The sequence below is a fragment of the Dissoconium aciculare genome (assembly GCF_010015565.1).
Source record: "Dissoconium aciculare CBS 342.82 unplaced genomic scaffold K489scaffold_4, whole genome shotgun sequence".
NCBI classification, from domain to species: domain Eukaryota; kingdom Fungi; phylum Ascomycota; class Dothideomycetes; order Mycosphaerellales; family Dissoconiaceae; genus Dissoconium; species Dissoconium aciculare.
In genome coordinates, this window is record NW_022984954.1 from 1758093 (window position 1) to 1786073 (window position 27981).

General features: G+C 51.5%; 8 protein-coding genes and 1 non-coding gene across 9 annotated transcripts; 6 read left to right on the forward strand and 3 right to left on the reverse strand.

The window, feature by feature from the left end:
• Positions 1–102: 102 nt before the first annotated feature.
• Positions 103–2058, forward strand: K489DRAFT_354860 (alpha/beta-hydrolase). The gene is made up of 5 exons (XM_033602510.1): positions 103–401; positions 495–949; positions 1005–1145; positions 1207–1304; positions 1357–2058. Exons 1-5 carry the CDS (start codon positions 260–262, stop codon positions 1892–1894), a joined length of 1374 nt encoding a protein of 457 aa, XP_033461679.1. The 5' UTR covers positions 103–259; the 3' UTR covers positions 1895–2058.
• A 73-nt stretch (positions 2059–2131) lies between these two features.
• Positions 2132–2228, reverse strand: K489DRAFT_t21. The gene has a single exon. It is a non-coding gene; the product is annotated as a tRNA-Thr (tRNA).
• A 164-nt stretch (positions 2229–2392) lies between these two features.
• On the reverse strand, positions 2393–3654 carry K489DRAFT_379079 (uncharacterized protein). Its single transcript, XM_033604566.1, has one exon. The coding sequence runs from the start codon at positions 3513–3515 to the stop codon at positions 2634–2636; it is 882 nt and encodes a 293-aa protein (XP_033461680.1). The 5' UTR covers positions 3516–3654; the 3' UTR covers positions 2393–2633.
• A 2600-nt stretch (positions 3655–6254) lies between these two features.
• Positions 6255–7385, reverse strand: K489DRAFT_317155 (GTP-binding protein GTR1; the record flags this gene model as incomplete). Its single annotated transcript, XM_033601214.1, has 2 exons — positions 6255–7095; positions 7177–7385. The coding sequence occupies 2 exons, from the start codon at positions 7383–7385 to the stop codon at positions 6255–6257; spliced, it is 1050 nt and encodes a 349-aa protein (XP_033461681.1).
• A 656-nt stretch (positions 7386–8041) lies between these two features.
• K489DRAFT_388038 (lipoate-protein ligase-like protein B) lies at positions 8042–8743 on the forward strand (the record flags this gene model as incomplete). The annotated part of the gene is made up of 1 exon (XM_033606375.1): positions 8042–8743. The coding sequence occupies one exon, from the start codon at positions 8042–8044 to the stop codon at positions 8741–8743; it is 702 nt and encodes a 233-aa protein (XP_033461682.1).
• Positions 8744–9708: 965 nt separating this feature from the next.
• Positions 9709–10884, forward strand: K489DRAFT_317165 (uncharacterized protein; the record flags this gene model as incomplete). The annotated part of the gene is made up of 3 exons (XM_033601215.1): positions 9709–9824; positions 9891–10240; positions 10292–10884. The coding sequence occupies 3 exons, from the start codon at positions 9709–9711 to the stop codon at positions 10882–10884; spliced, it is 1059 nt and encodes a 352-aa protein (XP_033461683.1).
• A 4592-nt stretch (positions 10885–15476) lies between these two features.
• On the forward strand, positions 15477–24716 carry K489DRAFT_317226 (uncharacterized protein; the record flags this gene model as incomplete). The annotated part of the gene is made up of 1 exon (XM_033601221.1): positions 15477–24716. The coding sequence occupies one exon, from the start codon at positions 15477–15479 to the stop codon at positions 24714–24716; it is 9240 nt and encodes a 3079-aa protein (XP_033461684.1).
• A 420-nt stretch (positions 24717–25136) lies between these two features.
• K489DRAFT_336309 (uncharacterized protein) lies at positions 25137–26434 on the forward strand. Its single transcript, XM_033602205.1, has 2 exons — positions 25137–25846; positions 25917–26434. The coding sequence occupies exons 1-2, from the start codon at positions 25556–25558 to the stop codon at positions 26118–26120; spliced, it is 495 nt and encodes a 164-aa protein (XP_033461685.1). The 5' UTR covers positions 25137–25555; the 3' UTR covers positions 26121–26434.
• Positions 26435–26760: 326 nt separating this feature from the next.
• On the forward strand, positions 26761–27977 carry K489DRAFT_400485 (Methylthioadenosine phosphorylase). Its single transcript, XM_033606992.1, has 2 exons — positions 26761–26844; positions 26967–27977. The coding sequence occupies exons 1-2, from the start codon at positions 26817–26819 to the stop codon at positions 27875–27877; spliced, it is 939 nt and encodes a 312-aa protein (XP_033461686.1). The 5' UTR covers positions 26761–26816; the 3' UTR covers positions 27878–27977.
• The last annotated feature ends 4 nt before the right edge of the window (positions 27978–27981 follow it).

Consider the following 27981-nt stretch of genomic DNA (forward strand, 5'->3'; position numbering starts at 1 on the left):
ACGTTGGTACCCTAAGAGCTCAACTGCAGCGCTGAGGAAGCCGAATGAAGTCCGAGCGGAACAGCCGAACGATTCAAGGTTCCGCGCCAACAGCTACCATATCTCCAATGGCAACTCGAACGTTGTCGACAATCTGATGTTGCCCGTCGACCATACACTGATACAGCCGAGAGTGACGAAATCGGTGTATAAGGAGATTTAATATCTCCTGAGAAATACATTGTGAAAGATATAGACTGTGGTGATATCGATTCTCGAAATGTCCGTCGGCGCGGCCATCGTGGAAAGCGTCGCCGTTCTCTACGGTTGCCTTCTGCTCACCTTTGCGTCCGTGTACGCACTCACACTCAAGGAGACATGGGTGGGACCGAGTGAGGCAGAGAAGAAGAACACAGCAGCTAGTAAGCATTTCCATCAATACCCTCTGGCCATGAAGTTATCCTTGGCCAGAATGTTAAATACCTCACGGTCGAACTAATCTCCCATCGTACCAGGTTCTCACAAGCAATGGTCCCTCGAATATGATGCAGATCCATTACTAGCACACGACTTTCTTTCTTTACCTGACGATCTGCAGCTACACTACATCAAGACCCGCCCTGAACTACGCAAGCGTCCAGCTCGCCATCTTGTGATCTTCATTCACGGCTTTCCCGATTCATGCCATCTCTTCCGCAAGGTCCTGGAGTCCGATCTCTCTGCAGATGCTCAGTTTGTGTCGTTGGACTTGCCTGGCTGCGGAGGTAGCGACAGCTTGCCAAAGTACAGCTCCGATCTCGTTCTCAATGCTGTAGTCGACGCAATCGTTCTATTGAAACGTCAATACTTGACTCGGGATGGGATGAAGTGTATCTTGGTCGCCCATGATTGGGGTGGAGTCGTCGGCTACCGCATTGCTGCTGATACCCGCGGACTCTTCGATCGGATGATCACCATGAACGGCGTCTACGTAAGACATCTGTGGAGTTTCTCAGTGACACACCCTGCTGACCCTTCTATGTCAGGCAACCAGCGTCGAAGCTGATATCCGACTCCGCTTCTCTCAAGCAAGTGATGCTTGGTCTCAATGGTCGAAAAAGTCCCCGTTTGGAGCTACTAGCGACAAGCTTGGTCCTGTCTGGAGCCAGCTCTCAAAGTCACACTATGTATGTTGTCCATGATGTCTAGCTGGGAAAACTCAAGGACATTGCGACTAAACTCGTGCAGACATTTCTTCTTCAGCTCACCTTCCAATGGCCAAAAGCGATGCCGTCGGTTGCAGCAGCTCTCCTCCGCTACGTCCACCGTAACGGCTCACACAAATTGTACGTACCGAACGCGCACGAAAGATAGGAACCCAGGCTAATCTGGAAATAGCGCCTCATCAATCCCTGAAGAATCTCTCGCAGCTTGTCTAACATCCTCCTACGGCCCAAGCCCAGCCGAGCTCGCTTCGGGCAGCACCAAAGACGGCCTGACCTACGGCCCGACAGTCCACGAACGTGCAAAGACAACCCCACCAGGCGACTGGAACCAACGTTTCCGCCTCTACCGCGAAGGCCTCATCCTCGAACCTTGGACCCTCGCTGAAGTCCACGCGAGACATGCAGTAGGGACATTCAAGGACGAATCATCAGACGAGACCAGTAGCACACAGCCACATCGCCGGTTGGATGTCCCAGCATCTCAGCGCTTCAAGTATCCCGTCACGGTCCTCTTTGGTATTGACGATGAGGCGTTGGATCACCGTATCGTGGTAGACTCGCTTGACGATTTCTTCATGCGCAAGGAGGATGGACCGAATTTCGGCCCGTCTAAGATTAGGAAGATGGCCAAATGTGGCCACTGGTCTCCCATGACGGAGATAGGTACGGCGACTTTGATCGAAGAGCTCAAACCTCTGATCGCCGCCTAGACTTTGAAATAGTTTCATGTCTTGTCGTATAGTGTGGCAATGCTCTTCGGTAAATGCTCTTGTCATCATTATATAACATATGAGCTAAATCCTCGCGGTGCTGCAGCCCCGGCCTACATAGACCACGCGCCATCGACATATGTGAAAATGTTACCTTATTGCGCACATGTTTCCAAATCACTTTCATGCGACCGGGCAAAAATATGTTAATATTGATCGAAAAGCAAAACGATCATCTGCCCCCAGGCGGAATTGAACCACCGATCTTCGCATGTCGAGTGCCTCCAAGCGGAGTTCGTACAAGTGCGACGCGTTACCACTGCGCCATGCGGGCCTGTCAGGCTTTGCGCGACGCCATTACATTCATAACTGTAATCTTTCATATTGGTTTCGACGTATCACGAATCACCGTGTCTCCCCCTTCCAGCCATTGTCACAGATTAATTTCTTCTCGGAACAACATAGAAATTCCCCTCAGCAGGCTGTATGACTTTATTGGACAAGGATTCAAAGGATCGATTGTAACGGCTGTTCTAGAACCCGTTGCTGCGTAAGGCATGACAATGGAAGTACATGATGTATTCTTGGTCATCATCTCGAAACAAAAGAAAGTAATCGGAAAACAAAAGAAATAAAATCGTCATCATCATTCCCCATCTTTCATGATTCTTGCGTCGACGTGGGAAGCAGATACTTGCGCAATACACGCCTTGCTCGCGTGGCTTTTGTGATGCGCCCTTTAAGCAGTCTTGGTGACGGTGACGTACTCGGTCATAGTCGCATAGACATGGCTAGTCTCAGTAACCTTGATCCACACATTGCCAGCCTGGTCGGTGCTAGTTGTGGTGCACTTGTCGATCGTGCCGGTGCTGACTGGAATAGCCGGTGCGGCGGTCGTGTACGCAGCAGCTGCTGCTGCTTGAGTGATGCTGGTGGTTTGGTATGCAGGAGGAGCTGCGGCAGAGGCAGTAGCGTAGCCAGCAGGAGAGATAGCTTCTCCTGCGGAAGTAGGAGCAGATGCCACAGGGGTAGTCGGCGAGGCAGTCGCACAGGCAGAGCTGGTTGTTGCGCAGATACCGGCGTCCTTGAGGTTTTGCAGCCAGTCACCGGAGTCGAACTCGGAGTAGACGGTTGAGATCAGGAATTCGTATTCGGAGTCCTTGTTCGGGTTAGGAACGGTCTCGATGACGATCAGCCCAATGATAGGCCGTGGGTTCGGGATAGGTGCAGTGTTGGTCGTCTTCCAGCGGAAGCTCACGGATCCACAGCCTGGGAAGACCTGAAGGAGATTGAAGTTGATCGGCGGCTGTTGGCCTTGGCCGAGCTCGAACGCAGCGCGAGTTGTGAAAGTCGGATCCTCAAGGGGAAGAGCGACGGCAGCATCTCCCTGAGGGCAGTTGTTAATCAGAGAGTTGACGGACTCGGAGTAATCGGTAAAGTTCTCGACCAAAGCGAGTTCGGCGACTGCGGTCGAGTAGTTGGCAATCAGACTTCCCCAAGTCTCGGCAACCTTGTATGCTTGATCGTATGTGAGGCATGTGTTGTCCCGCTTCCTGATAACATTGGGACGTGCCAAAGCTGTGGCGGCCAACAGCGAGGTGATGATTGTTGCGGTAAACATTGTGTCGGTGGCAGACTTTCGAGTAGTCGAAGTGAAATGAAGGCACGATTGAAAAATCAAATGAAAGATTGGTATGAAAATGCACGAGCGAGAAGTGCAACGAATGACGGTAGGAAACTTGATAAAGCTTGAAAGACTGAATTGTGAGGATACAGCTTGATTGAGGGAGAAGATGTAGACTATTATACCAGTCGTCTTCACAGAAGATCCTTGCTCTGGAGTAGATTTCACAGCACGTGTCGGGTTGAATTCAACTTCGTGGCACCTCACGAAACTACTAAACTGCCCTGCACGCCCGATGAGCCGATATAAACATGCATGAAATGGTGCGCGCCATCGGAATTCAATTTTCGGCGCGGCATCTACTCAACTAAGCACGCACAAGCTCCACCATGGAAAAGCCTTGTTCTTGCTATAATCCCAGTCAGTTTGACCTTTCACCGCAGTTGTCCGGACCGGATGCGGGATATATGGAGGCGAGCCACTGGGGCAATTTCGCAAGGCTGTGCCTGTCTGCGGTGTTTGGTTGCACGATCCCGCAGAACAGACAGTGTAGGCTTGTTTTCACTCATCCTGGAGGAATATAAGTTTTGATCGCCTGGGTAGTGGTGTTGCACCGCATGATGAGACTCTTATAAGTAGTTCACGGCTTAATGTTGAGATGCTTGTGGGATATGAAAAGAGGAGAGTCTCGTCCCAACAACCTTGGAAGGCGTGAAGTGTTACAGGCCAGTGGGACTAGACTACATCGAGCTTCTCATCAGAAATATCGGGCTATATTTTCTGGATCATGCAGTTTAACATTCTCTCCTTGTTTCTTCCTGGATATGCTATTCCGTGATCCATGATTTCATTGCTTTTTGCGTGTATGCGATTGATCAACTCGGAAATCATGTCACAGAACTGCCCAATGCCACACGCCGAGTGGCGCAATCGATCCAACGAACACCTGAACCAAAATAGCCTCTGAGCCGAGAAGTTCGACACATGAGCAACAAAGCTGCTTCTGAAGACTTGGCTCGGATGGGTCGTTGAAAGCGACCCGTCTTGCCGACCGTGTTCCTAAAAGTGGCCTTCTCCGCGTGATGCGTGGTGAACAAAGGTGCCACGCGAATTTCGCGTGACGTGCTTCACAAAGGATCGATGTTTTGATGCGGCGATGGCAAATCTAGGAACACCCGATTCCTCGGAAACTCCACGACACCATCATCGGATGCATCACGGGCTGATGTGAAATCCTCACATCATGTGCGCAATAATGGAAACATGGCGGGGCGGATCGTTTTACCCTTCAGCCTTCTACCAGCGGAGGCCTGTCGTTTCAGCCGGCCGCCCTCTAATAACAATCCGGACCGTCTTCGATACATATCAGGTCATTCTTATGTGCGAAATGAACATGTTCATACTCGATTGTGCTCCAAATACTCACCATCATCCTCGCTTATGCTTCCAGACGCACCAGAATGGGGAATTAGATATTTTTATCTTTAGCTCACATACACTCGATAGTCAGGCTTACGTGAAGCACAGAGAGCGTGAAAGCCACGTGCGAGCCTTTCATATCTCAATATAAGATTTGTCCTCTCGAGTATGATCACCCAGACTCTCACACGCCGGACACAGCATGATTCTGGCCACTCCGCTCCAATAACGGCTCGCATGTCATCCGGGGCAAGCTTCTGGAAGGAAATGGTGGCTTTAAGAGGACCGTGGTACGGTCCGACGATCAAGCGTTACGCATGCGCATGGCGTTTATGTATTGATTTTGCTCTTTATCGAGTCTAAAAAGGCGCCTCGTCGGCGTGTCCATGTGACTACGAGACGGATCAAAGGTAAGAATCGAAGTCGCACAAGCTGTATTGCAAGCAATGCCCTCAGGATCGAGATCCGGAGGCGGAGAGCGCGAACAATTAGGAATGTGGATTCGTGTTATATTTCTCGTCGAGAGTCTCGTGATCACCTTTTTTCAATCACCCCAGATCCACTCGACAGACTCGCGAGGAAGTCCTTTCTCGTCTGTTGCAATGTTCCCAACAGCTCGTATGGAAATACGATAGTCCGTCAAGATATCCCAACAACATGGAACAATTCTCTTTCGCCAAGTAAGTTCTGATGGATCGCAGTAGCAATTCATTTCAATCCAGAAAAGTCGTTCGAAAGGCTTGGAGATATTTACCGAGTGCATGCCAAATGGATGTCGTATCGCTGATGATCCGAGGCCTCTTGATTCTGGGCGAGGGATTACTTTGCCGCAGGCGCAGCCTCGATTTCGAACTGGACTGCGCTCGAACCATGTCAGGTAGGCGAGGTATTATTGGGAACACATACTGGAACTCTTGAGTTGGGAAATCGCGTGGTCGGAAAAACAGTCGAGCTCCTCCTGTACTGTGGTATCAGACGGTCGTTGGCGTGACAAAATGATTCGAGACGCGAGTCGAAATTATTTCGCCTCAGCTTGGCCTTTGGTTGAAAGGTTGTAGCTTGTCATCGGTTGTCCAGCGAGACAGGCGATCGAGCTCTACCAGCATCTGCACAGGGGACATGCTTTCCACCATCGCGTATAGACACGTTCTGGCCAAGGGGTACCGCTCTGAAATGCCGAAAGTGTCTGTCGGCCGCATCCTGCTGCTGGTGCCATGAGGGCTATGACACGCCCAGGATCGCGTTACATTCATAGAGGTAGCGTCTGAAGTAGCCAAGTTGACTCTGGCATTGAGACTGAAGCATGGCCAATCATATTCAGTACTCTCTTGCGCGAGAAGGGAGATTGCGGCTTGAGCCTCCGCTGTAGCCGTTCGCCTCTTTGCCCTTTTTCTCAATAATGTCCAAGTGTGCAAACTCCTTTCGAGCAAGCTGGACATTGACCCGCGCGGCGTTGAAGGAGGCTTCGTCGCTAGGCATGATGACCGCAAGGTTGGTATTCTCCGTGAGCCGCGTGATGAAGAACATGAAAGCATCAGTTTTGATTTGCATCTCTGCGAAAGATACCTCCGATGCCGCGGATCCAGTGTGTCGGGACATGGATTGCTTATGTCGCTTCAACAATGTGCTGATCCGCTCGATGCGGTCTGTGAATGGGTTGTGCGTTTCGGCGCCGCGGGTCACATGTGTGACGACAAGACAAGTCAAACGTTCGTACAAGATTAGTTCCCGTGCATTGATGACTTCGGCAAGTTTCTGGAGCATGCTCTCGATTTGTGTAATGTGTGGAACAAGGAAATATATGACTTGGGTCCAGGCGCGGAAGAGGCTGTGATCCCAAATGGAGCTTTGGAAGAAATCCACCTTGCTGCCATAAAATCCTTCGCGCTCACAGGCAGCGCGGATTTCTTTGACCTTTTCAAGGTAGACGGGACTTTTGCGTTCTGGCGGGATGAGGTCCATTTTGTGGACCAGAATGAATATTTTGCTGCTTGGACTGAATTCACGAAGAGCCTGTATCGTCGAAACGAAGCTTAGGAGATCCGGTCGAGCTTCTGAGGCGGGAGAGGTCACGTCGAAGACGAAGATCAGGACGGCGACAGAGGTGAATACGTGTGACCGTTGGTTCGTGAGATAGGATTCGACAAAAGCATCTTGACTGCGGAAGTGAAAATTGCGACATCAGTACTGCCCATGCAAGACCACATCAGAGTTGATGCTCGATGGCAGGGGGGCTCACCCTCCACAATCCCAAAGGTTCAGCATGAGATTGCCCATGAACTTGATGTTGCTATGTTCCACATCCACGGTCGCTCCGAGTCTTCGAACGTCTTTTGCGACGAAGTTGTTGAATATGATAGATCTCATAGACGATTTCCCTGCGCCCGAACGCCCCATGAGGAGCACTTTGCGCTGCTTGTGGCGCCGGCTGCGCTCCGAAGTGCTCATGATGGCGAGGATGGTATGAGTAGTTTCAGAATCATTCGATGTTGTTGCTGCAAGACGTAGTCGTTGACATTTAATCGCTTCGTGAAATCTGTGTGACGGTGATGGGCATCTCTCCGTTGGAACAGTGAAATTGGTACAACAACGACGGAATTGACCCGGCGCGAGCCGAATGTTCAACAAATATATCCACCGACCGGCAGTCAGGTCGAGAAACTGATAGAGATCCTCGGAGGTTGATTCCGTTCGTAGCAATCGCTATCGGAGAGTTTTCCAACTCCGGGCCACATTCCTTCTGCTTCTGCAATCTGTAGACTGCAGGTGGGAAGCATTGCACTGCTGCTGCATTTGTATTTCCGTCTTATCTGCCGAAGCTCGCTTATTTGCGTCATTTGCCGACGTAATCGAACGCGCTTGTCCTGATTGGGAAACGGCCGCCGACACACGCAGCTTGCCCGACCTTCCAAGGTTGCGAGCAATTCATATCACATTCTTCTCGATCTCAGGTTGTTGTGTCACGAAAATCATGATTTGACGAAGCATCAAATCAGGTCAGTTTCGCGATACCGATATACGGATTAGTCAACATGCGGCTGATCGACGCTGCTCACGCCCCATCGCCTATCTGAGAGACCAATTGCAAGGAGACCCTCATAGTCATGCTACTCCGACATCTTCATCTGCCAGGCACTACGCCATATGCTCATGCGTCGGACATACAGCAGCGCCTCGTATCCGCGCTGCTCGCATACAAAGCCAATCCAGTGGGAACCAGACCGCCGCCTACCATCATCACGGCTGAATTCCGTCCAGTGTACACGTGTGGCCGACGCGAGGTCGGCAACGTCTCGGCAGAGCAGATCGCTCATCTCACTGCCAAGACTCCTCATGGGCGAGCGGAGTTCCATGAAGCCTTACGAGGAGGCCAGACGACCTTCCACGGGCCTGGTCAATTAGTCGCCTATCCCATCCTCGACCTCAAACAACACGGTCTGGGCGCACGTGACTATGTCTGTTTGTTGGAGAAATCAGTGATTCAGCTTCTGCGGGACAAATACTCCATTGAGTCGAAGACGACGGATAACCCAGGAGTGTGGGTCGATGACGATCGCAAAATCTGTGCGCTCGGAGTGCATTTGAGGCGTAATGTCTCGAGCCATGGAATTGGTCTGAATGTGTCTACAGAGCTGGCTTGGTTCGATAGAATTGTCGCATGCGGGCTGGAGGGCAAGCGAACCACGAGCATGCGAGACATGGGAGTTTTGGAGCCGGACGTAGAAGTGATCGCTGAGCAGTACGTCGGTATCGTAGCGAATCGTCTGAGTGGGGTTGAAAAGACGGAAAGAATACAGGACATATGATGTACTCGAAAGGATGACATTCACGATCATCAACGCATAGTCGGTGATGATTTGGAGTATGCGTCCACGCAACTTGAGCATGCTTGCCGGCTAATACCGAACACACACTGGTGAAGCTCTTCGAAGACGGTCGACTTGTCTCAGGCTACGTACCTTATGCCTCAGCGGGACTAACTTCACAAACACAGAACTCTATACGCACCTCGCAATATTCCTCAAATTTGTCCAAATGCATCGTCGCATCATGCTCGACCGAGGGAAAAAGTGCATAGAAGAGCCATTGTGGCTAAGTATAGAAGCCGCCAAACAGACCGCATTGCCCTGTGCTAGCTGGATGTGGTGTAGCTTCCACGCCTCACGAGTGTAGAATGAGCGGCAGCATGCATTGCATTGCCTCGTAGTGTTGCTTCCGAGAGCAAGGACGTCGCTGTGGCTCCCACAAGCACAGCCTCCTCGATAATCAAGCTCATATTCATATTCACCTAGGCATTCTTGGTGAGCACAATTAATATAATTTGAGCCGTGATCTCTTGTCAGGCCACTCGTATTGGACACACGGTCATTCGCGACTTCCTCCCTGGAGAAATCGCCGCATAGAATCTCCCCCGCGGAAACGCCCCAGAATCACACGTCCAACAGAGACGGGACGCCTAATCGCTACACGAGCACGTCTAGTCGCCTTTCAATTGTCTCGTGTCGCACGCACGAGCGCAAGTCTACTTCCTTGAAATCCCAACTATCCTTCGAAGATTACGCGACTCCGTATATCCACCACTAGACCCACGAGCGGCATTGTCAGCACTACTGTTATTGAAGAGCGGGATCCATTGACACAGAAGCTTTGCGCCAATCAGAGTCAGCGCAAAGCTGTGGAGGACTGGCAGCTGAAATAAAGATAAATCTAGGCTGGACAGCGGAGGAACATCACCACCAGACTGGATGCGTTGAAGCGGCTCCGGGCTCCAATGCGACCCCGGGCGCAATCATATCGGACACTCGATGGACTCCAAGCAGCACGCGACAGCGTGCCATGGTATTGGCGATTGGTGGCCGTCAGCGCGACGGTGATGCAGCTGGGAGGGTACGTCTGCTATCAACATAGAGCGGTATACATGTGTTGGAGCATGTGCTAACGTAGTGCTGCTAGATACATGATTCTCCCTGCGGTCTCAGAGACCAATCCCTCGGCAAAGATATCAACGGCTGGACTAGGAATTTTTGGAATCGCCTTACTGACGGCCGGCTTCTCTTTGACTGCATTGTTATGTTTTGCTGTACGGAATCCTCTTTTCCAGGTCGATGCGGTTTTCGTTCCCTCGCTCATCGCCAGCTTTCTCGGTCTCGTGACGGTCTTATTTGATTTCATGGTCTTTGATCGATATACTTGGGGCACACCATCACTGCTATTAACGATCGCTGGAGCCGTGACAGGCCTCACATACGGTAGCTTTTTAATCTTGGCTTTGCGACGAATTCGCAGTATCAAGAAGGGTGCCAGTGCCGCAGGCATGATGCCCCATTCCTCTACGACCGGGTTAGTCCTAGAAGAAGTCGAAAATGGCCGCTGGCAAGAGCCCTCATACTACGACAACTACGTCAGGAACATGTTCCCGACCTCGATCAACCCACCGGGTGGCCGATCTGGAAACAACAACAATCGCAGCGGTGCCAGCCACAATCCCAACGTCAATACCGCCTACGACCCCAACTCCATCACTGAAGAGGAAATGCAACGCCAACAAATGCTCATGTTGCTTCTCCAACGCGACCAACCCGCACGTACCTCAAACAGCGAACGTACCTTTCACATCGACTGGCAACAGGGTCGCGACGAAGATGACGGCAGCGGCAACAACACAGCAAGCAGTACGCTCGCCACCGGCCCACCGCCTTCACGAGGCTACTACGCGCCTCCACAGCCGCATCACGGAGCTTCACAATCCGTCTCCTCGATCAACACAACATACGCGCCACATAGTACTTCGTCCACGATGCAGCAGCCGCCACCTTTAATACGGAGGATCACGAGCGATTTACAACCTTGGGATGGTGTATGGCGAACGGCGGCGCCTGCTGCTGCGCCAATTTGGGAGCGGCATGGACGAGAGGCCAGGAGGGCGGAGATCGAGCGAGGCCGCTGAGGAAAGCGGCCTCTTCTCTACTTGATGGCATGTCTTTGGGCGCTTGAGGATGTGTGGTCACACTGTATTTAGGCTTTTGTTCTGTAATGATATCCCAGTATTGCTTTCGGCGATGTGTCCACTGGTCTGACAACCAAGTATTTCACTGGAGAGGAGCACATCCACCGCGCATCCCGCCATTGTGACCCTCTGCAAAAACGAAAGAGATGAATCTAGGTGGCTTGAAGAACAATCTATGAGTGCGTCGTATTCTGTCTCATGGAAGCATCACTCATGGGCTTAAATTTGTGGTGAGACCTAACGCACCAGAAGGGACCTGTGAACCGCCGCAAGTCGTATTCGAACTTGGCCAAGCGAATCTATACTCACAAGTACTCTGATGAGACGATCACATCACTGCTCCGACCGTCTGAAATTTCCATGAGGAATTTCCATTCTCTTCTACTTTACAAATGCATTCAATCTTTCCTGGAATCTCGTGTTTAAGTTGCAAGTTGAAGCGATCACGGTTTCAAGTCCCATGGTCCAAGGGTTGGATCGGTTCTAGGGTTACCGTACCCCAGGCAGCACAGTCGCCTTGAAAAGAAGCCGCCTACGACACTTCGTATCCAGCACCCATTCCAGCCAAATATAATTTTTCGCACCCGCAGATTCATGCGTGCACCATCTCTTGTTGCATTCCTTGTTGCCCAAGACTCATTTTTCAGCATCATAGCCGGTCGCAATCACGACTTCTGACAGACCGATGCCTGTGAACTGCTAAACAACCAATTCCAAGAATCTAGACCTACTCAATGGTAATGTCCATTGATAGCAAGATGGAGCCAACAGTTTTTCGATTTGTATGTTTTGCCAGCAACAGTTCCCCTGCTCCCTAGCTTCCTGCAGAGATACTTGCTTGTACATATAATGGCGCCACCGAGTTCTAAGCCAAATCATGATACATAATTGACTCTACATCGGCATCATTTTGGCGGCAACGCAATCGTGCGATATATTTGGGACAGCGCGCACAGACTTCCATCCTCATCAAGTTTTGGTACTCGTACAATAGAACGCAACAGGTCTGAGGGCAGCGTTGACTTGACTGTGACGCTGCTCTCTAACACTGCACGCGTCTGGTTGCGTACATCTCGAAGCATCAGGCATTTTTGTAGTTGACTCATTGATCCAGCACACCACAAGAGAAAGAGACTCGGCCGAGAAGGGCAACGACTGGGATCGAGCTTGTCGCACCGAAAACCCCTCTCCGAACACGAATCGGGCTACTCTTTACCTACTTGAAGAATTTGAAGACTACGATTTGTATGGTTGTTAACGGAACCAATCTAAGCATTGAGTTCTCGGAGCTCTGCATGGGAGTGAGTCAGAACTTGCTTGCGCCGCCTTCTACAGGAGCCTCCCTTTCCGTTCGAATGGACGGCGCAACGCATTGTGCTATGTCCACTGCAATCGCTATGATCCAGCCACAACAACAAGAAGGGCTTCGTGCTGCCACATTCAAACCAGACGATGAGTACTGTTCACGTCTGTCCACGGGACGCATGAACAGGGGAGCCTTTCAGCTTGCATCACCTGGTATACTTCAGCCAATGAGACACTGCGGCGTTCTCGCGCCAATATGCGCTGGCAATATGAATGCCTCCACAGGGTAGTGAGGTTCAATTGAGGCCTTTGGGGCGGAGTACATCCTGCAGGATCACCGGGACACCATCATCATGTTTGCCTGCGCCGCGATCTTTGCAGACGGAGTATTAAAGCTCTGTAGGTGGTATGTTCAAGAGGAATGGTAGGAGCACTGCATATCTCTGTCGTGAAATTGCTATTTCTGAGATATCTGGACATCTGAGGACGACAACGAGTCATGGCGAAGAAGAAATCTGCTGTTCTGCGACGCTTTGATACCGATTACGGTCGTGACGAGAGCAAACTCGATGCATGTCTGTATCAGCACACCATTTCTTCATCATCCTTTGCTGACTCTCCAGCGACAGGGCAGCGACTGTGCGCCGACGTTGGTGTCACGATGGGATCATCGATCACACAGTGCAAAAAGGTTCGCAACGAGTTCATGCCACGCTTTTTCATTTCTCTTGCAGATCACTAAAGCACAAAGCAGATATTGCGTGGGGTTCATATCAATCTCGTGGACTTTGTCCACGCAAAATCTCGTGGAGAACTACCACACCGCTTCGGATCGCGAAAGGAAGTGGCGCGATATACGATGGCGAATCGCAGCAAATGTTTCCCTCTAAAGAAAGCGAAGGAAAATGGATTTCTGCGAGTCTTCCTGGTGGAGTTGTCCTAAGCAAGAGAGAAACCAGGCGATTGCAGAGGATGCTGCACAGGGGTGGGTGGAGGCTGTGCGAGCTCTGGGCAGACTGCGCGTATCTAGCACTCTACTCCTGTTCCTGTACACCTTCCCACATGCGTCCTCCAAGATGGTGACGCGAGCTCTGTGTCAGAAGCTTGTAGCCAAGTTGTTGTCTTGTTGTCTTGAAGTCGAGAGCTTATCGTACGAAAGCTGCACCACCAGCTGTGAAGAGATAGACTTGCACAGATAGTATACCATTGCCGTCTTTGACGAACGCTGGCGTGGGAGCGATTAGGTTGTGACAGCGCGCGCGGCGGTCGATGATTCACGCGCCGGGAAGTCGCAGCGCCCCTTAGCGCGGCGCTGTGCCAACCCAGCAGTCGACGGTCTTGCGGGGAGCGGTTGTGCGTGTGTCACAAATGTCGGCAGAAGTAGAGAGGGTTTGCCGTCCTAGAGGTCAATTCCACAAGCATAACGGGATATCATTGTCTTACTTAGGGGGACTACAATAGACAACCATCCATAGCCAATTGCGAGGGGTGGAGATGTGCTGGCACATCGTCTCGGAAGTTTGAGATACTGTAGGTGCGTGGAATCCGGGTAGATCGAGCATCACTTCTGTTGTCCACAGGTGGGCCCTTTCCAGGTGGGGCGGAGGAGATTCTCCGCTGTGAGCAAGCCACGGCAACGTCCCATGCCGTGACTGCCGTAATGTGCCCCTTGTAAGTCCCGTGTGCCGTCGAGCAAAGACGAAGTCACTTCACGATCAAGCGTCTGGGCTGGCGCAAAGTCGCTCGGCTCATCCGATGGGGTAGGTTTTATGCACACTGATCACGCCCGATGCCTGCCATGCATGAAGGATTCAGGCATCTATCTGATAGCATGCACCTTATTATGCTCACACGAGCGTGTGAGAGGCGTGTGAGAGGCGTGTGAGAGGCCGGGGATTCTTTTCAGCCCCCACCCCAGGAACGTTTGGCTGCACGGTGATTTCCACATAGAGCGACTGCTGCTGGGATGAAAGCCAACAGCCAATGGGCGTCCCGCTCAACCAACCACCTGTTGCCGAGCCATCTCGTGGGCCCTGTTGCATCAAAACAGTACGAACTTCGCGGGTGAATTGATTCTCAAAGCGGGACTCAGCAAATCTGCGAGTGTTCGAAACCTGATACGAGGCAGCAGGCGGCGTGAGATGATGACGACAGTGACGGCCGCCATACTTCCAAAGTTGGTGTGAAAATGACGCGGATGGGAGACGTTTCTAGACGGCACGGGAGGCGGCAGCAGGAGCCGTCCGCGCAGTTACCGTACAGCCTCATTCCTGAAGCAGACGACACTTGCATTTGTTGCACAAGCAAACACTCTCAGCCAATTATTGCTTTTGACAACACCACATTCACTCTGGAGATGTCGTTTCCTATGCCTGCCAGCCAACAGCGGGAACCCTGTCAAGATGTTACTTGAGGCGGCATCGACACGTGCTTGTATTTGCGCTCCGAACATGAGGCCGCTCATGACAAAGAACAGTACAGCCCTTCGCCTTCAATGTCTCGACACGTGCTTGTGTTTGCGCGCCCGAACATGAGATCGCCCATGAAAAGATTCTGTACCTCAGCCTCCAATGAGTGCTTCGCAGCCGTGTAAGAACCAGGTCAAGATCTTGGAGTGAGCATGTCACTGCAAGCTCGACTTCGCCATGTGCTTTTCATGTGAGAAAGTAAGATTGTGTGGGCTGCAACATGCCGCATATGGCATGCGGCAGTCACCACTCTGCAAATATACGTACAAATCCGTGATGCAATGACTGTAGGCTCGGTCAGTCGTCACGTCAGGCTTGGAGGAGCTGGCGGCTCTGGTCCATTGCTAATTTGTCCGAGAACCTTGCAGCATTTCTAGACCTTCGTCCAAAGGTGTCTGACACAAGTGAGCAACCTCTATTGAGAAAACCCCAGGCCTCTTTGCGGCGCATCTGAATTTGCGGCAATGCACCATCAACAAAAAGACTGGTTGTGTGATTCTTTGTTCGAGCATTTGCTGAATACTCGGGTCAACAACATCTATATTTCACTTGCTCGGCTCCTAGAAGTTGCGCCCATTTTCTTTCTTTCTTTTGTAGTGCCTCATATTCCCTCCAACATTCTTGATCATTATTATACATGCACAGTCCACTAAGATCACCGTCGAAATCCTACATCTCATACGCAAACACCGAAATCACTATCGAATGTCTACCCTCCAGAGACGAACGCAAAGAAACAAGATCACCTCCGATCGAACAATGGCCCCTGAGAACGATGTCAAGCGTCTCATGCACCATATGTTCCTACCCCCCAAGCTGCCACACAGCGCTGACAGTGGCAGCCATTTGTTCCTCGTGCGAGCCACTCTGGCAGCCTTGAAAGAATGGCAGTCAAACAACGACGATGAGAAGCTTCTCATTGACCATGCGATCGGGTCAATTGAAAGCCTCATTCTTATTCATTCCCTACAGGATGATCGCATTGACGAAGCTCGTACTAGTCGCCTTCTACACGAGTTGAAAGTCGGCAACACAATCGCCTTACACATCAAAGCTCAGAACGCCGCTGTGCTGTTCACTCGTCACACAGACAGCATCTTAGTCGACGTGTTCGAGCTTTCTGCACGCAACTCCGATGTCACCGGAACAAAGGGTCGTCTTGTCCGAGACTTTCCAGGCCGCTCCGTCACCATCCCTGCAAGCACCCTCGACGATGCCGACTTCACGCCGGCACTTGTAAACGCACTTTCAGTGATGGACGCAGAACCTGTGCCAGAAATGCAGCCCAAAACAAAGAAGGGCGGAGTCTCTCACGGCGAAAATCGCGACTCTACAAAGCCTCTCATTGTGTCCGAGCTGCTTGTTGGATTCTTGTGCAGTGTTGGAAGCCCCATCGTGGTCGAGGGTGTACGTAAGCATACCAGGGACGAGATAAACTGGGACAGTACTCTTGAGCCATGGCGTCGATCGCCCATGTGGCTGCTCGTTCGAGTGCTACTCCAGCTTGTGATCGAGCGGGGATCTTTTCGCAATTCTCATGACCTATACAAGAAAGTGATTCTATTCGTTCTCAGCCGCGTCCTTGATCAAGCTCGCAAGGAGAAATTTTCTAGCGATGATCTCTACTGTATGACCGCCAAGCTTGATCAGCGGCTGAAGAAGATAGTGAGATCTTCCGAGAATGATCTCGGCGATGACTTGATTGTGCAGAGAGTCGTTGAAGTACTCCACAAGGTCGATGAGTACCTTGACAAGAAGTGGACAGAGGTTCAAGATGCTGATGCTCGGATGATCGACTTTTCTCATTTCAAGAACTTCAACCCTACCGCAGACAGTCATGTCCACCTGCCCAAGCTGAATGAGCATATCGACAAATTGCGCGCTCGCCAGCGAACTTTGCAGATCGCTACCTTCCATCCTCAAAAGCAATTGGCAGTGTATAAACCTTCGCAACTTCCAGTGCTGCCAAGCTACAATCCTACAGACTCAAGCTACGCGTCCGCCAACTTGCAGGCTTTCGAGGATTGGGTTCATAGACACCTCGAGACTTGGTCTGCTGGCGTTACAGCACTTGAGGTTTGTCAGAACATGCTGACGCTCGTGAGAACCTATCACAATCTGGCAATGGGACACTACAATGGCAACCCAGAAGCAATATCAAAGATGCTGTTGACTACGTTTGAGATGTGGGTCGCATCTGATCAAGCGATCACCCAGTCTGGACCCTTCCAAATGCTTGCTGACTACGACCCTGGAATCGAAACTCGTGTCTTGCAAAACCTGTTGTTGTCTTCCGCGGAGCTGATGCAACGCCTTGCCAAAGTCGAGACCTATCTATCTGCTAGAAAGCAGAAAAGCTCAATGAGTGCAAGGCGCATGTTCACCACAAGAGAAAGCAATGGTCTACCCTGCCGCTATTCTCGCTCTTCACAAGAACATATTGATCTTCTTCGTACAATTCGGGCCAAAGGAGACGCTGCTCGAGACGCCAAATTTGCAGAATTAGCAAGGCTCCAACAAGAGCATCGTCGTCTCGATAAACTTGTCCAGCAGACGCCTTGCGAATGGAAAGAGCGAGTGATAGATGACTGGTATGGAGTACAGGAGACCGAGAGATATCATTCCCCACAATGCAGCTCGTGCAGGTATAAAAGCCAGCGCGATGGGCTCGGCATCAAGCTGTTTGAATATCCCGTTCCAGCTTCGCAGGTCGAAGCAGAGTCGATCGTGTTCGAGCTTCGCCTCCCGCAAATCTTTGCCGACTGGCGAGACTTGAGAAGTTTCCTTCTCCATGAAGTGCTAGGTGGCAAACTGCCGATCGCCTCTGGTAAAACGGAGTACTTTCTCAGCAAGAAAGATCCACACTTGAGCTCACATCACTCTGGAGCCCGCCACGACCGACGTATCGATCTCTTGTCCACGGTAAAGCCTGCAATTGTCACGCACTACCAAGTCAAAAAGATCCCGGCTGCAAGCAGAGAGAATATCTGTGTCCCCAATGCCCTCAGCTACCAATACTATGACACAGCCGCCCGTGCATATGACGGCAATCCAGTCTTTGATGACAAGACGGCAAAAATGTGTATGTACAAAACATCGCGCCCGAGCTTGCAGAGATTTTTGCATCGTACTATTGACGCTCCGGACGGCTGTCCACACAACGAGATCATTGCAAGCCAGGAAAGCTGTCCCGTCGACATGTCACTCGAGGAGTTCGAAGCTCTTCTCTCCCTTCCATTGGGACGCCACGTTCAATGGCTGAACATCGGCCGGGAATTGGCCATGCCTGCCATCGACTTCCGCAAGGCAGACACCTTGCGCTTCTTCTTACAGTGCATATATCAAAGCGGCCCGGCTGGCGAAAACTTTTTGCGGCAGTCCCACGAGATACTGGATGAACCTGGCGTCGCGGAGATGCTGATTAATCGCCTCCATGAAGCTTTGCAGCGAGTTCGTCAGAATTGGGGCCTTGTCCATGCTTTAGCCGTGTTTGTCGCAATCGCTGGGCGTATTGCAACACTGGTCAACACTGCAAAACCTGGCGCTTTGGCTTTCTTGGCCGAGGCTCGAGAAGTGGCAGCAGTATGGACGCGAACGCTACTGGAAAAGTCCCATGCTGCATCCGAACGTATCGATCGCTTAGGATTTTCTGCAAAAAGCCTCGAGAGTGCACTGGTCTGTTTGGCGACTTATGATGTTGACGACGAGGACGTCCAGACTCTGTTGGCTTCCACCAGCGAAGCTGCTTTGTTTGTTGAGATGTCAATAATTATGCAGGAATGCCGAAAGGCTTCAAGCGGAGATGGCTCTTTGATCGACATTGAACGTCTACGAATCGAGCGTCTCCTCCAGCGGTCTTACAAAATTCTTTTCAACAATCCAGAGGGAATAAATCAGGGAATCAGAAGAACGTGGGCTGGCTTCCCAAGTGGACGAATCACCTGGACGCAGCTCACGAATGGATGTAGCGAATGGGTTACTGCTCGAGCAGCTGACATACATGCCGACCTACATTACAACCTCATCACTGGTGAGCTTTTGGTCAACGGAGAACCGCTCAATGAGCCATCCAGTTCGTACCGGGAGCAACCACTGTTCAAGGCATTGTTTGGAACTCAACGAGTCGAAGTGATGCCGTCAATGGAACCTGGATTTCAATATTCCACCAAGCGACACTTCGGTGGGTTCGAAGTTCTCCTAGGAATGGATGCTAAGGGCAGCCTTGTGGTACAAGCGGTCAACGATGCCGGAGCCAAGTTTGAGGTAATCCCAAAAGCCTTCTTTGATGCCGTCTATCCTCAGCACTTCGTTGATGAGTTCATTCATTGGTGCAACTTGGGTACGGGAATGATTCATCTGGCAAGCAAAGCGACGCGCTGGCCAATCGATCTCGACCAGTCTTGGAACATGACGCGGTTGAGCGGTGGACATGAATGGGCTTTGCACCGAGGGGATGATTATATGATCCACCTGCAAGCTCCTCTCGCGTGCGCCGTCAAGGCAATTTTGTCACCTCTGGCTACGGAGAAAATCATTCATACCAGCATCTCTCGTGTGACCGGCCATACCAGCATTGAACTACCTCTTTCCAGGCTGAAGTTCTTCATCGAGCCACAGGGCATGCGGCTTTGTTCGAGGAATTACCAAAATATGCACGTTTCGAGCGACCAAAGTCTCGGAACGTTGATCGGGCTTAAGAACAAACTCATGCTCACGTCGGATCTTGGCAGCAAGATCGCTCTGGTCCCCGAAGCAAGCTTGAAATACTCTCAGACTGAAGACCACATTTCAATCATCGTCGACGTCAACGGCCCAACACGCGTTCATGCCCTGGAGGTAGACAGTGTTCTTCACCGTCTGGTCAACAAGAATGATATCGGGTGTCAACTGTATCTGGCGTATTTGCACGCTCTCACGACATCCTGTCTGCCAGATCCACTGTTACAATGTTCGGGGACAGAGCGCGCGTTAGAGATGTTGAGATCCAAGTCCATGTTGTCATACAATGAACTCACTCAAGACCACATCACCATGATCCAAAGAATTGCAGATTTGAGTCCGAAACGCCAGTACTACCCAGAACACCTTCAAGTGATGCAATGCACGACCTGGAATTCTCGACTCTTGACCATGACTCAGGCCGATGACTTTGTCACCGTTGCAGAAGATATCGTTCGGCACTTTGAGCAGCAAAAGTCGCTCCCAATGTCGCAACTTGAATTTCGAACGCCCGAAATCGGTCGCTCAAGTACTCGTGCATTGCGTTTTCGCGCGGTCAATCGTATTTCGTATCTTCGAACGGCAGGCCACGGAGCTGAAGTTTTCACTACCTCGTTCGACAAAGTGTACGAAGCGCGAGATGACGGCTGGACCGCTCAGGCGAACAACTCCTACCGAATGGCGGTCTTACTATCGCGGCCTGGGGCGTCTCCGTGTGGGCATACATTCTCGTCAGGAGACTTCTTGAATACCTTTCTAAAGATCTCACCAAACGTGGCCGGTGCAGTCAAGGGTATCAACCCAGGACTGATTCGATATAGTGCTGCATGCCTGACATCCGAGAGGTTTGCAACCTACCTGACACATTTTCCAGCGTTACAGTCATGGATGAACAAGTCCGGCAATATCACACAGCGCAAGTTCGCATTTCGGATCTGGGTAGCGTCATTGGCATTTGCCGAAGAAGCGAACCTGACAATGCTCCAAGTCCTTGTGCTTTTGTCCAAACAAGCGGCTCCAAACGAATTTCTGCAGACCCCAAAGCAAGAATTGTACTATCTGAAGGATGGCACGCAATGTACCCGTTCAGTATTGGCCAATATTTTGGACAAGCATAAAAATCCCTTTTACGCCTGTCCTGAGTCCCGCCTACCGCGTGGGCAGTCTGAGACGAAGAGCCAATATGCTGATCGTCAGCACCAAGCATGGCAAGCTGCGAGTACAAATTCCGTCCGTGCCTTCCTTGACGCAGTGGTAGCACAATGGCCATGCCGACGACCGACGATGCCCATGATTGAGGGCACATATATAGATCTCAGCAAGGCACTGGACGAGGTCGCAAAGCAATTCGAGCGATGGTTCGACAATGTGCAATTTTCAGAATATCTCCAAAGCATTGAACAACAAATTCATGGACCCGCACACCAGCCTGTCGACAAGATCGAGCTTCGAAAAGTCACTTGCTCGGATCCACCGCGTCGGCGTGGTATAGTCTCCATGGCTGATCTCCTTCTTAAAGACTCCCCAGTGCTGTCACCTCGTCCTCAAGCATTGGGCCCAAAGGATTTATGCTCTAGAAACGAGCATGTACAGCTGTTCCGTCTCCAATCCGTTCTTGATGAATTGAAAGCTCAAAACACATCTCTTTATGAACAGAATTGGATTTCTGACCTTGGAGAGAGCTTGCAAGCATTAAAGCAGCAACAAGGCAGTCGGAAATTGGACAAAGAATTGTTGTCAGAAGCAATTGACCAACACGTCAAGCAACAGCAAGACTACGTCCAAGAAATTGAACACACATTGAAAAACGCTATGACAGTCGACAATCCTCTTCACACAGCTGGTTCTCGATTCCGTTGGCCACGGATGCGGACAGTTTGGTTTCTTCAACAGCTTTCTATGCGCCCATGGGGAAATCTCCCAAAAGCCTGGAAAACAACTTTCGTGAATTATGCGATGGCGCTCTGCAATCTCCAGCGTGCGTTACGAATGAAGAGATTCTCCCACAGCATTGAAGACCTCGTGGCTGAGATTCAAAATGTCGGGCATGAAGCATGGGACCCTCTCCAGTACCCAGAGTGGCTGTTGATCGAGGTCGAAAGCGGCTTGACTATCCGGTCGGTCCAGCGCGAGATCGCCGGAGAGATGATGCTCCCTGTCTCCAAGCGAAATTCTGTCATGCAGCTGAACATGGGCGAAGGAAAATCCACGGTGATTGTCCCCATGATTGTGACTGCACTCGCCGATGGATCGCGGTTGATGCGTGTCATTGTGAACCGTCCACAATCAAAGCAGATGTTGCAGATGTTGATCTCGAAGCTTGGCGGTATCATCGACCGACAAGTTTATCAATTACCTTTTGCAAGATCATCACGACTTGATAGCACATCAGCATCGACAGTCAAATCGCTGCTTCAGCAATGTATGCAAAGCGGCGGCATCCTCTTGATGCAGCCTGAGCATATCCTGAGCTTCCAGCACATGGCGCCTGAGTACTTCATCATGCGCGACCCGACGCTCGGTCAGACCTTGCTCGACATTCAAGATTTTTTCGACGAGAATGCACGCGATGTCATCGATGAGAGCGATGAAAATTTCAGCGTCAAGTTGGAACTCATCTACACTATGGGCCAGCAGCAAAACATTGAGGCTAGCCCGGACAGATGGCGACTTCCTCAATATATTTTTGGTGTCCTACGCGGGGTCCTGCCAACGATTGCTCTAAACCGGCCGCACGATTTCGATGTCACTGCTGGAGAACCTGGAGGCTTTCCTCGACTTAGACTGCTGACGGCTCAGGGAACTAGCATCCTCACTGAGTGTGTTGCGAAGCATATCAGCAACCATGGTGTTCCAGGCCTACAGCTCTCCAAGCAGCCCGAGAGCATACGCTATGCATTCAAGCGCTACATATGCGAGCCAGTTCTCGAAGCAGAAGACGTGGCAGCCATTGAGTCGAGTTCCCTCTGGACGGAAAACACCCGATCTTTGATCCTGATCTTACGAGGCCTATTTGCCAAAGGACTCCTCGCGTTTGTTTTCGGGCAGAAGCGATGGCGTGTCAATTATGGCCTGGCAGATCGGAAGCCTCCAACACAGCTGGCCGTGCCGTATCGCGCAAAGGATTCTCCAGCGTTGCGCTCGGAATTTAGTCATCCCGACGTGGTTATCGCCCTGACTTGCCTCTGCTATTACTACAAAGGGCTTTCAGACGTCGATCTGTTCACTGCAATCGCTCATCTCTTGGACTCGGATCAGGCTGATATCAACTATCAACTTTGGGTAGCCGACGCACCAAATATTGATCCCGCCTTCAGAGTGCTGCAAGGTGTCAATCTGCAGGACCGTCCACAGTGCTCTAACAAGCTCTTCCCAAAGATTCGGTTCTCGAAGGCCGCTATCGACTATTTCCTATCACAGATCGTGTTTCCTAAGGAGATACGGGAATTTCCCAAGAAGCTTTCGGCCTCTGGGTGGGACATTGGAAAGACGAAGAGCCAAATTACGACCGGATTTTCGGGTACCAACGACTCCCGTCCAACACTACCGCTTGATGTCAAATTCCTCGATCTCGCAAAGCAAAAGCATACCAATGCTTTGGTCCTCGAGCACATCCTACAGCCAGAGAACTCGGTTTACGCGTTGAGGCCACGCCCTGATCTCACCGATGCCGAAAACATCCTACAACAAGTGCTCGCGTTGCAGCCTCCGGTCCAGGTGATCCTTGACGCTGGCGCACAAGTCCTTGAGGACAATTTGGCTTTCGCGAAGTCTTGGCTGGAGTATGACCAAAGCGGCAAGGATGCCGTTGTTTTCGTGGACCAAGCCGACAATGTCAGCGTCGTAGATAAGAAAGGCAGAGTGGACTTGCTGCACGCATCGCCATTCATCTCTGCACTGTCCTCATGCCTCGTATTCCTCGATCAATCTCATACCCGTGGCATCGATTTGAAACTGCCACGAGACTACCGGGCAGCGGTCACACTCGGACCCAGACTGATCAAAGATAATCTGGTTCAAGCATGCATGCGAATGCGCAAGCTCGGCCACGGTCAAAGCGTGGTTTTCTGCGTACCGCCGGACGTCCTAAACAAGATACAGGAGAAGTCATCGCATCGGCAGAAAGTCACCACCGCTGAAGTGATCGAATGGTCAATTCAAGAGACATTTATTGACAACCGGCGGAGTATGCCTTTGTGGAAGGTCCAAGGTGAGCGATACATTCGCCAACGCGCTATCTGGACTGCCGGCCTGCAAGGAGTGAATGCCGATCAACTACTTGAGAAGGAATGTCAGGAGATTGAACTCCGCTATCGGCCAAACTTCGTCGACTTGGACGCTATTCGGGCTTCCGAAACTATCGCGGATGATCCGGATAGTGTGAAGATCGCTAAGCGCTGTCGTGAGTTCGGTAACATCAATCTCGATCTCTCTGCTCTCCAAGAAGAGCAAGAGCGGGAGCTTGCGCCCGAGATTGAGCAAGAGTCTGAGAAGCAGAGGGCGCCTCGTATGAAGGCAGCGACCCAAGAACTCCATCCGGATGTCGTCGCTTTTGCAAAGACCGGCAAGATATTATCGACGAACGCATATATGGACGCATTTATTTCACTTGCCAACACTAGCGCAGCACAGCAGTTTCCACTGGCGCAGCTCGGAACAAAAGCTCTCAAAGTGACTCGAGATTTCGTACAGACGGTGGAGGTCCCTAGGGGAGGAAGATTCATTTCCGACCGTTTCCTCCGCTCAGTCCACTGGCTCCTAATTGCGACGAACGGCACCGAGGTGTCCTCAATCATGGTCATTAGTCCCTTCGAAGCGAACGAGCTACGTCCTAAGATGAAAGGCTATGCGACATCTCTGCAAGTTTACGCTCCACGCTTAAATCAAGGCTACCGTCCTATGGATGCGCTTGACTTTCATCCTGTGCCAGACGCTACGCCACCCACGATTCCACTGCGCCTCGCTGCAACATTGAACTCCTTTGCCGGACAGCTGTACTTCAGCACATACGAGCACTACAAAGCTTTCGGCGAGGTTTTCGGCCTATCGACCAAGCTCGTCACTGAGGCGATGGAACGAGCGGGCTATCGAGTCGATGCGCATGGGTTCATCTTGTCCGACGAAGAAGGCTGTCGAGGCGGAGCATCAGCTTTGACGGAGAGCCCAGTACGCTTCTTGCGAGATTTCACGTTGATTCGGAATGGTGGAAGAGCTTTTACTAGAACGCATTTGGGCGATGTTTTGGATGGACGTACATTCTTTCCTCAGGACTTTGAATAATTGTGGCTGAGGGGAATTTGGGTACTGTAGTAGCATAGCCTTCTGACATACATCAAGAGATTGAATTTACAAGCATCCCAGCATGTTATTAGTCTTCGAAGTAAAAAGCATCAGGTTAGTCGTCGGAGCGCCCCTTCCGAGATGGAAAAGCTTCATATGCATCAGCTCGCCTTCTTGCTTTTTGTGCCTCCGACGATTCATACACCTGCATGACGTGAATTGCGGTGGCTTTGGCCAACTCGCAATGTCGAACATTAATAACTTCCGGCAAGAAGTTCAAGATGAGCGGCAGCTTCTGGTACTCATTCCGCCGGAGCGCGTGAAACTAGAGCTCTCACGGCACGGGCCTCTTTTGGCCTCTTTCCTAAGAAATGAAAAGCCAGGGCCCTCTCTCGTTCTCGCATTCGCCGTCGGCCAATGGCTCTCGCTCATAAATTTATTGTCCATCACGAGCTGAATACACGCCGAGGAGGCGCCGTGTGTCCCTGAGGCGTAGCTACGGTTCTCTCACATGAACGACGTCGTATCCTTCGTCAATTTCATATGCCAAATTGTCCTCAACCGTAAACGCGCATTGGTTCGGCAGTCAACTTTAGACGAAGACCCTGATCAGACCGCCGGCGGAGAACATCTGGGCATTTGCACTCCCTGCTGCTCATCTTTCTTAGCTCGTGAACAGTCTAGGCGCCAGGATAGATTGACGTAGCGTGTACGTTGTGAAGACATTATAATCCGATCTACTCTTGCATTCCTTCAACTACATCCCGTAGAATTACTGCTATTCTTCACATCGACCTTCTCCAAGACTCCACATCCGAGGTACTCTAACAACCACAACAATGGCAAGCTTCTTCCAGCAACTCTTCGCCGGCGAGGTCAACCTCTCCATCGCCTCGCTGCCCTTGACTCTCCTCCTCGCCGCCATCCCGCACTGGTACACCATCGGTCTGGCCGAGAAGAACAAGGTCCAGGGCGGCTGGACCAACGAGAACCCGCGTGCCTTCGTCGCGCGATTGAACGCGCGCGCTGCCTCTGGCACCAAGCTTACTGCGCTCGAGGAGAAGATCCTGCGTGGCCAGTCGGCGCAGCAGAACGGATTCGAGTGGTGGGCCCTTTGGGCCGTCGCGACCGTAGGTTCACTTTGTTTCTCCTGTGGTAGCCTCGAGTGATCGCACGGACTAACAGGTCGATCCTTCACAGGTCTTCGGCTACCTCGCCAAGGTCCCAGTCGCGGACATGAACCGCTACACCATCATTCACGTCGGCACGCGTATCGTCTACTACTACCTCTACCTGAACACCTCAACCCGCGCGTCAAGCTTGTTGCGCACAGCCGCTTTCCAAGTTAGCTGGTACCCGGCTGTGGCTGTCATCTTCACTGCTTCCAAGGTGTTGAAGTACTAGATGATCGTTCGATCCGCGATTGATTTGTTTGTTTCTGATTCGACTTGAATCATTCGAGGTCGATAGTGCAATGCATTCAATTATCCAGCCATGCTCTCATCACAGAAATAACCTTGGAACCCTCCGTTTCTGATTCTCTGAGTGAATGCTGGCCAGCTTCGGGATTTAACTAATTATGACATGGAAATTCGAGAATGATTTTTCCACCAGACGTGGGGAAGGCTCACGACGTATCTTTCACGTGTATAGAAACGGAATCGACTTGTCTTCGAGTTGACACGCCTCCAATACTTTGAATCCGCACACAAGTCATGGTCAGAAACAATATCTTGAAGAGTAATTACATAATCATGTTGTTATGTATCAATGAGTATGCCCTGCTTTAAAAATGACGTGCCTGACACGTGCAAGCCCTTTGCCCTTGACATTGATGGCGAGGGACTGCTGCGGGGCCCATGAAGTTCACTTGAGTTCGAACAAGTTTTTGGTGGGGCAACGATGATCATCATTCAGAGACGAGGCTCATTGTTATGATTTTGCGATCTGCTGCTGTCAACCTGTAGCTATTTTATATTCCAGCCATAGCAGCGCTGCTGTCGCATGAATCAAGTTTTGAAACCATTCCGATCTTTTGTACTATCAACGAGAAGACTTTCATATCAAAGCTCTAGAAACATACACATTGGTTTTCGCACCATGGCCAACATCGCCGACCACTTCGACGGTATGTTGAACCTCACAACGGCTCGACACCAGGACCCAGAAGTACTCGCCGGGAAACGTTTCACTGTGAACTACGTTGCGCGAGTCAATCATGAAGTTTGCCCATTGACATTGTCGTCACAGGACCCGTCACGATCGCCGTCATTGGCGGCACCGGTCTCCAATCCCTCCCCGGCTTCACACATGTCGCGACCGTGAAGCCGAGCACACCCTGGGGTGCTCCTTCTGCACCAATCTCCATCCTCCAACATCCATCGCCTTCCACCGGTAAACCCATCTCGATCGCTTTCCTCTCCCGACACGGCCTCCACCACGAGATCGCGCCCCACGAGGTCCCCGTCCGCGCCAACATCGCCGCGCTCCGCTCCATCGGCGTCCGTACTATCATCGCCTTCTCCGCCGTCGGCAGTCTCCAAGAGGAGGTCAAGCCGCGAGATTTCGTTGTGCCGGACCAGATCATCGACCGAACCAAGGGTATCCGACCTTTCACCTTCTTCGAGGGCGGGATGGTCGGCCACGTGGGATTCGCGGACCCCTTCGACAGCGGTGTCGGCGCAGTGGTGCGCAAATGCGGACAGAGTCTCGAGGGCCAGGGCGTAGTGCTGCACGACAAGGGCACGGTCATCTGCATGGAGGGCCCGCAGTTCAGCACGCGCGCAGAGAGCAACATGTACCGCAGCTGGGGCGGCACCGTGATCAACATGTCGGCCCTCCCGGAGGCAAAGCTGGCGCGCGAGGCGGAGATCGCGTATCAGATGATCTGCATGAGCACGGATTATGACTGCTGGCACTCTTCTGGCGAGGACGTCACGGTGGAGATGGTCATGGGGAACATGAAGGCCAATGCGGAGAATGCGCGTCGATTCGTGGGCGCGGTGCTGGATGAGCTGAGCAAAGAGGAACACGCGGACCTTGTCGCGGCGAAGCACCTCGTCAATCAGACCAAGTTCGCGGGGAGCATGACGGCGGCTCCGGGTCGGAGTGCGGCGGCGTTGGAGAAGCTGAACTGGCTTTTCCCTGGATATTTCCAGTAGAGAAGAAGGATAAAAAAAATCGTAAAGGAAGCTAGGACTTCAACAGCTCCGTAGAAACAATAGAAAAGTATTCATATCCGCGGTCCATGGTTGCATAACGGTGT

What these genes read in the sequence shown, in the direction of transcription:
- K489DRAFT_354860 (XM_033602510.1), top strand. Translation starts at nt 260, where the DNA reads ATGTCCGTCGGCGCGGCCATCGTGGAAAGCGTCGCCGTTCTCTACGGT. An exon ending in GAAGAAGAACACAGCAGCTA is followed by an intron (nt 402 to 494) that starts GTAAGCATTTCC and finishes CCATCGTACCAG; the next exon opens with GTTCTCACAAGCAATGGTCC. An exon ending in CGTAACGGCTCACACAAATT is followed by an intron (nt 1,305 to 1,356) that starts GTACGTACCGAA and finishes ATCTGGAAATAG; the next exon opens with CGCCTCATCAATCCCTGAAG.
- K489DRAFT_379079 (XM_033604566.1), bottom strand. Translation starts at nt 3,515, where the DNA reads ATGTTTACCGCAACAATCATCACCTCGCTGTTGGCCGCCACAGCTTTG.
- K489DRAFT_336309 (XM_033602205.1), top strand. Translation starts at nt 25,556, where the DNA reads ATGGCAAGCTTCTTCCAGCAACTCTTCGCCGGCGAGGTCAACCTCTCC. An exon ending in CCCTTTGGGCCGTCGCGACC is followed by an intron (nt 25,847 to 25,916) that starts GTAGGTTCACTT and finishes GATCCTTCACAG; the next exon opens with GTCTTCGGCTACCTCGCCAA.
- K489DRAFT_400485 (XM_033606992.1), top strand. Translation starts at nt 26,817, where the DNA reads ATGGCCAACATCGCCGACCACTTCGACG. An exon ending in CATCGCCGACCACTTCGACG is followed by an intron (nt 26,845 to 26,966) that starts GTATGTTGAACC and finishes TTGTCGTCACAG; the next exon opens with GACCCGTCACGATCGCCGTC.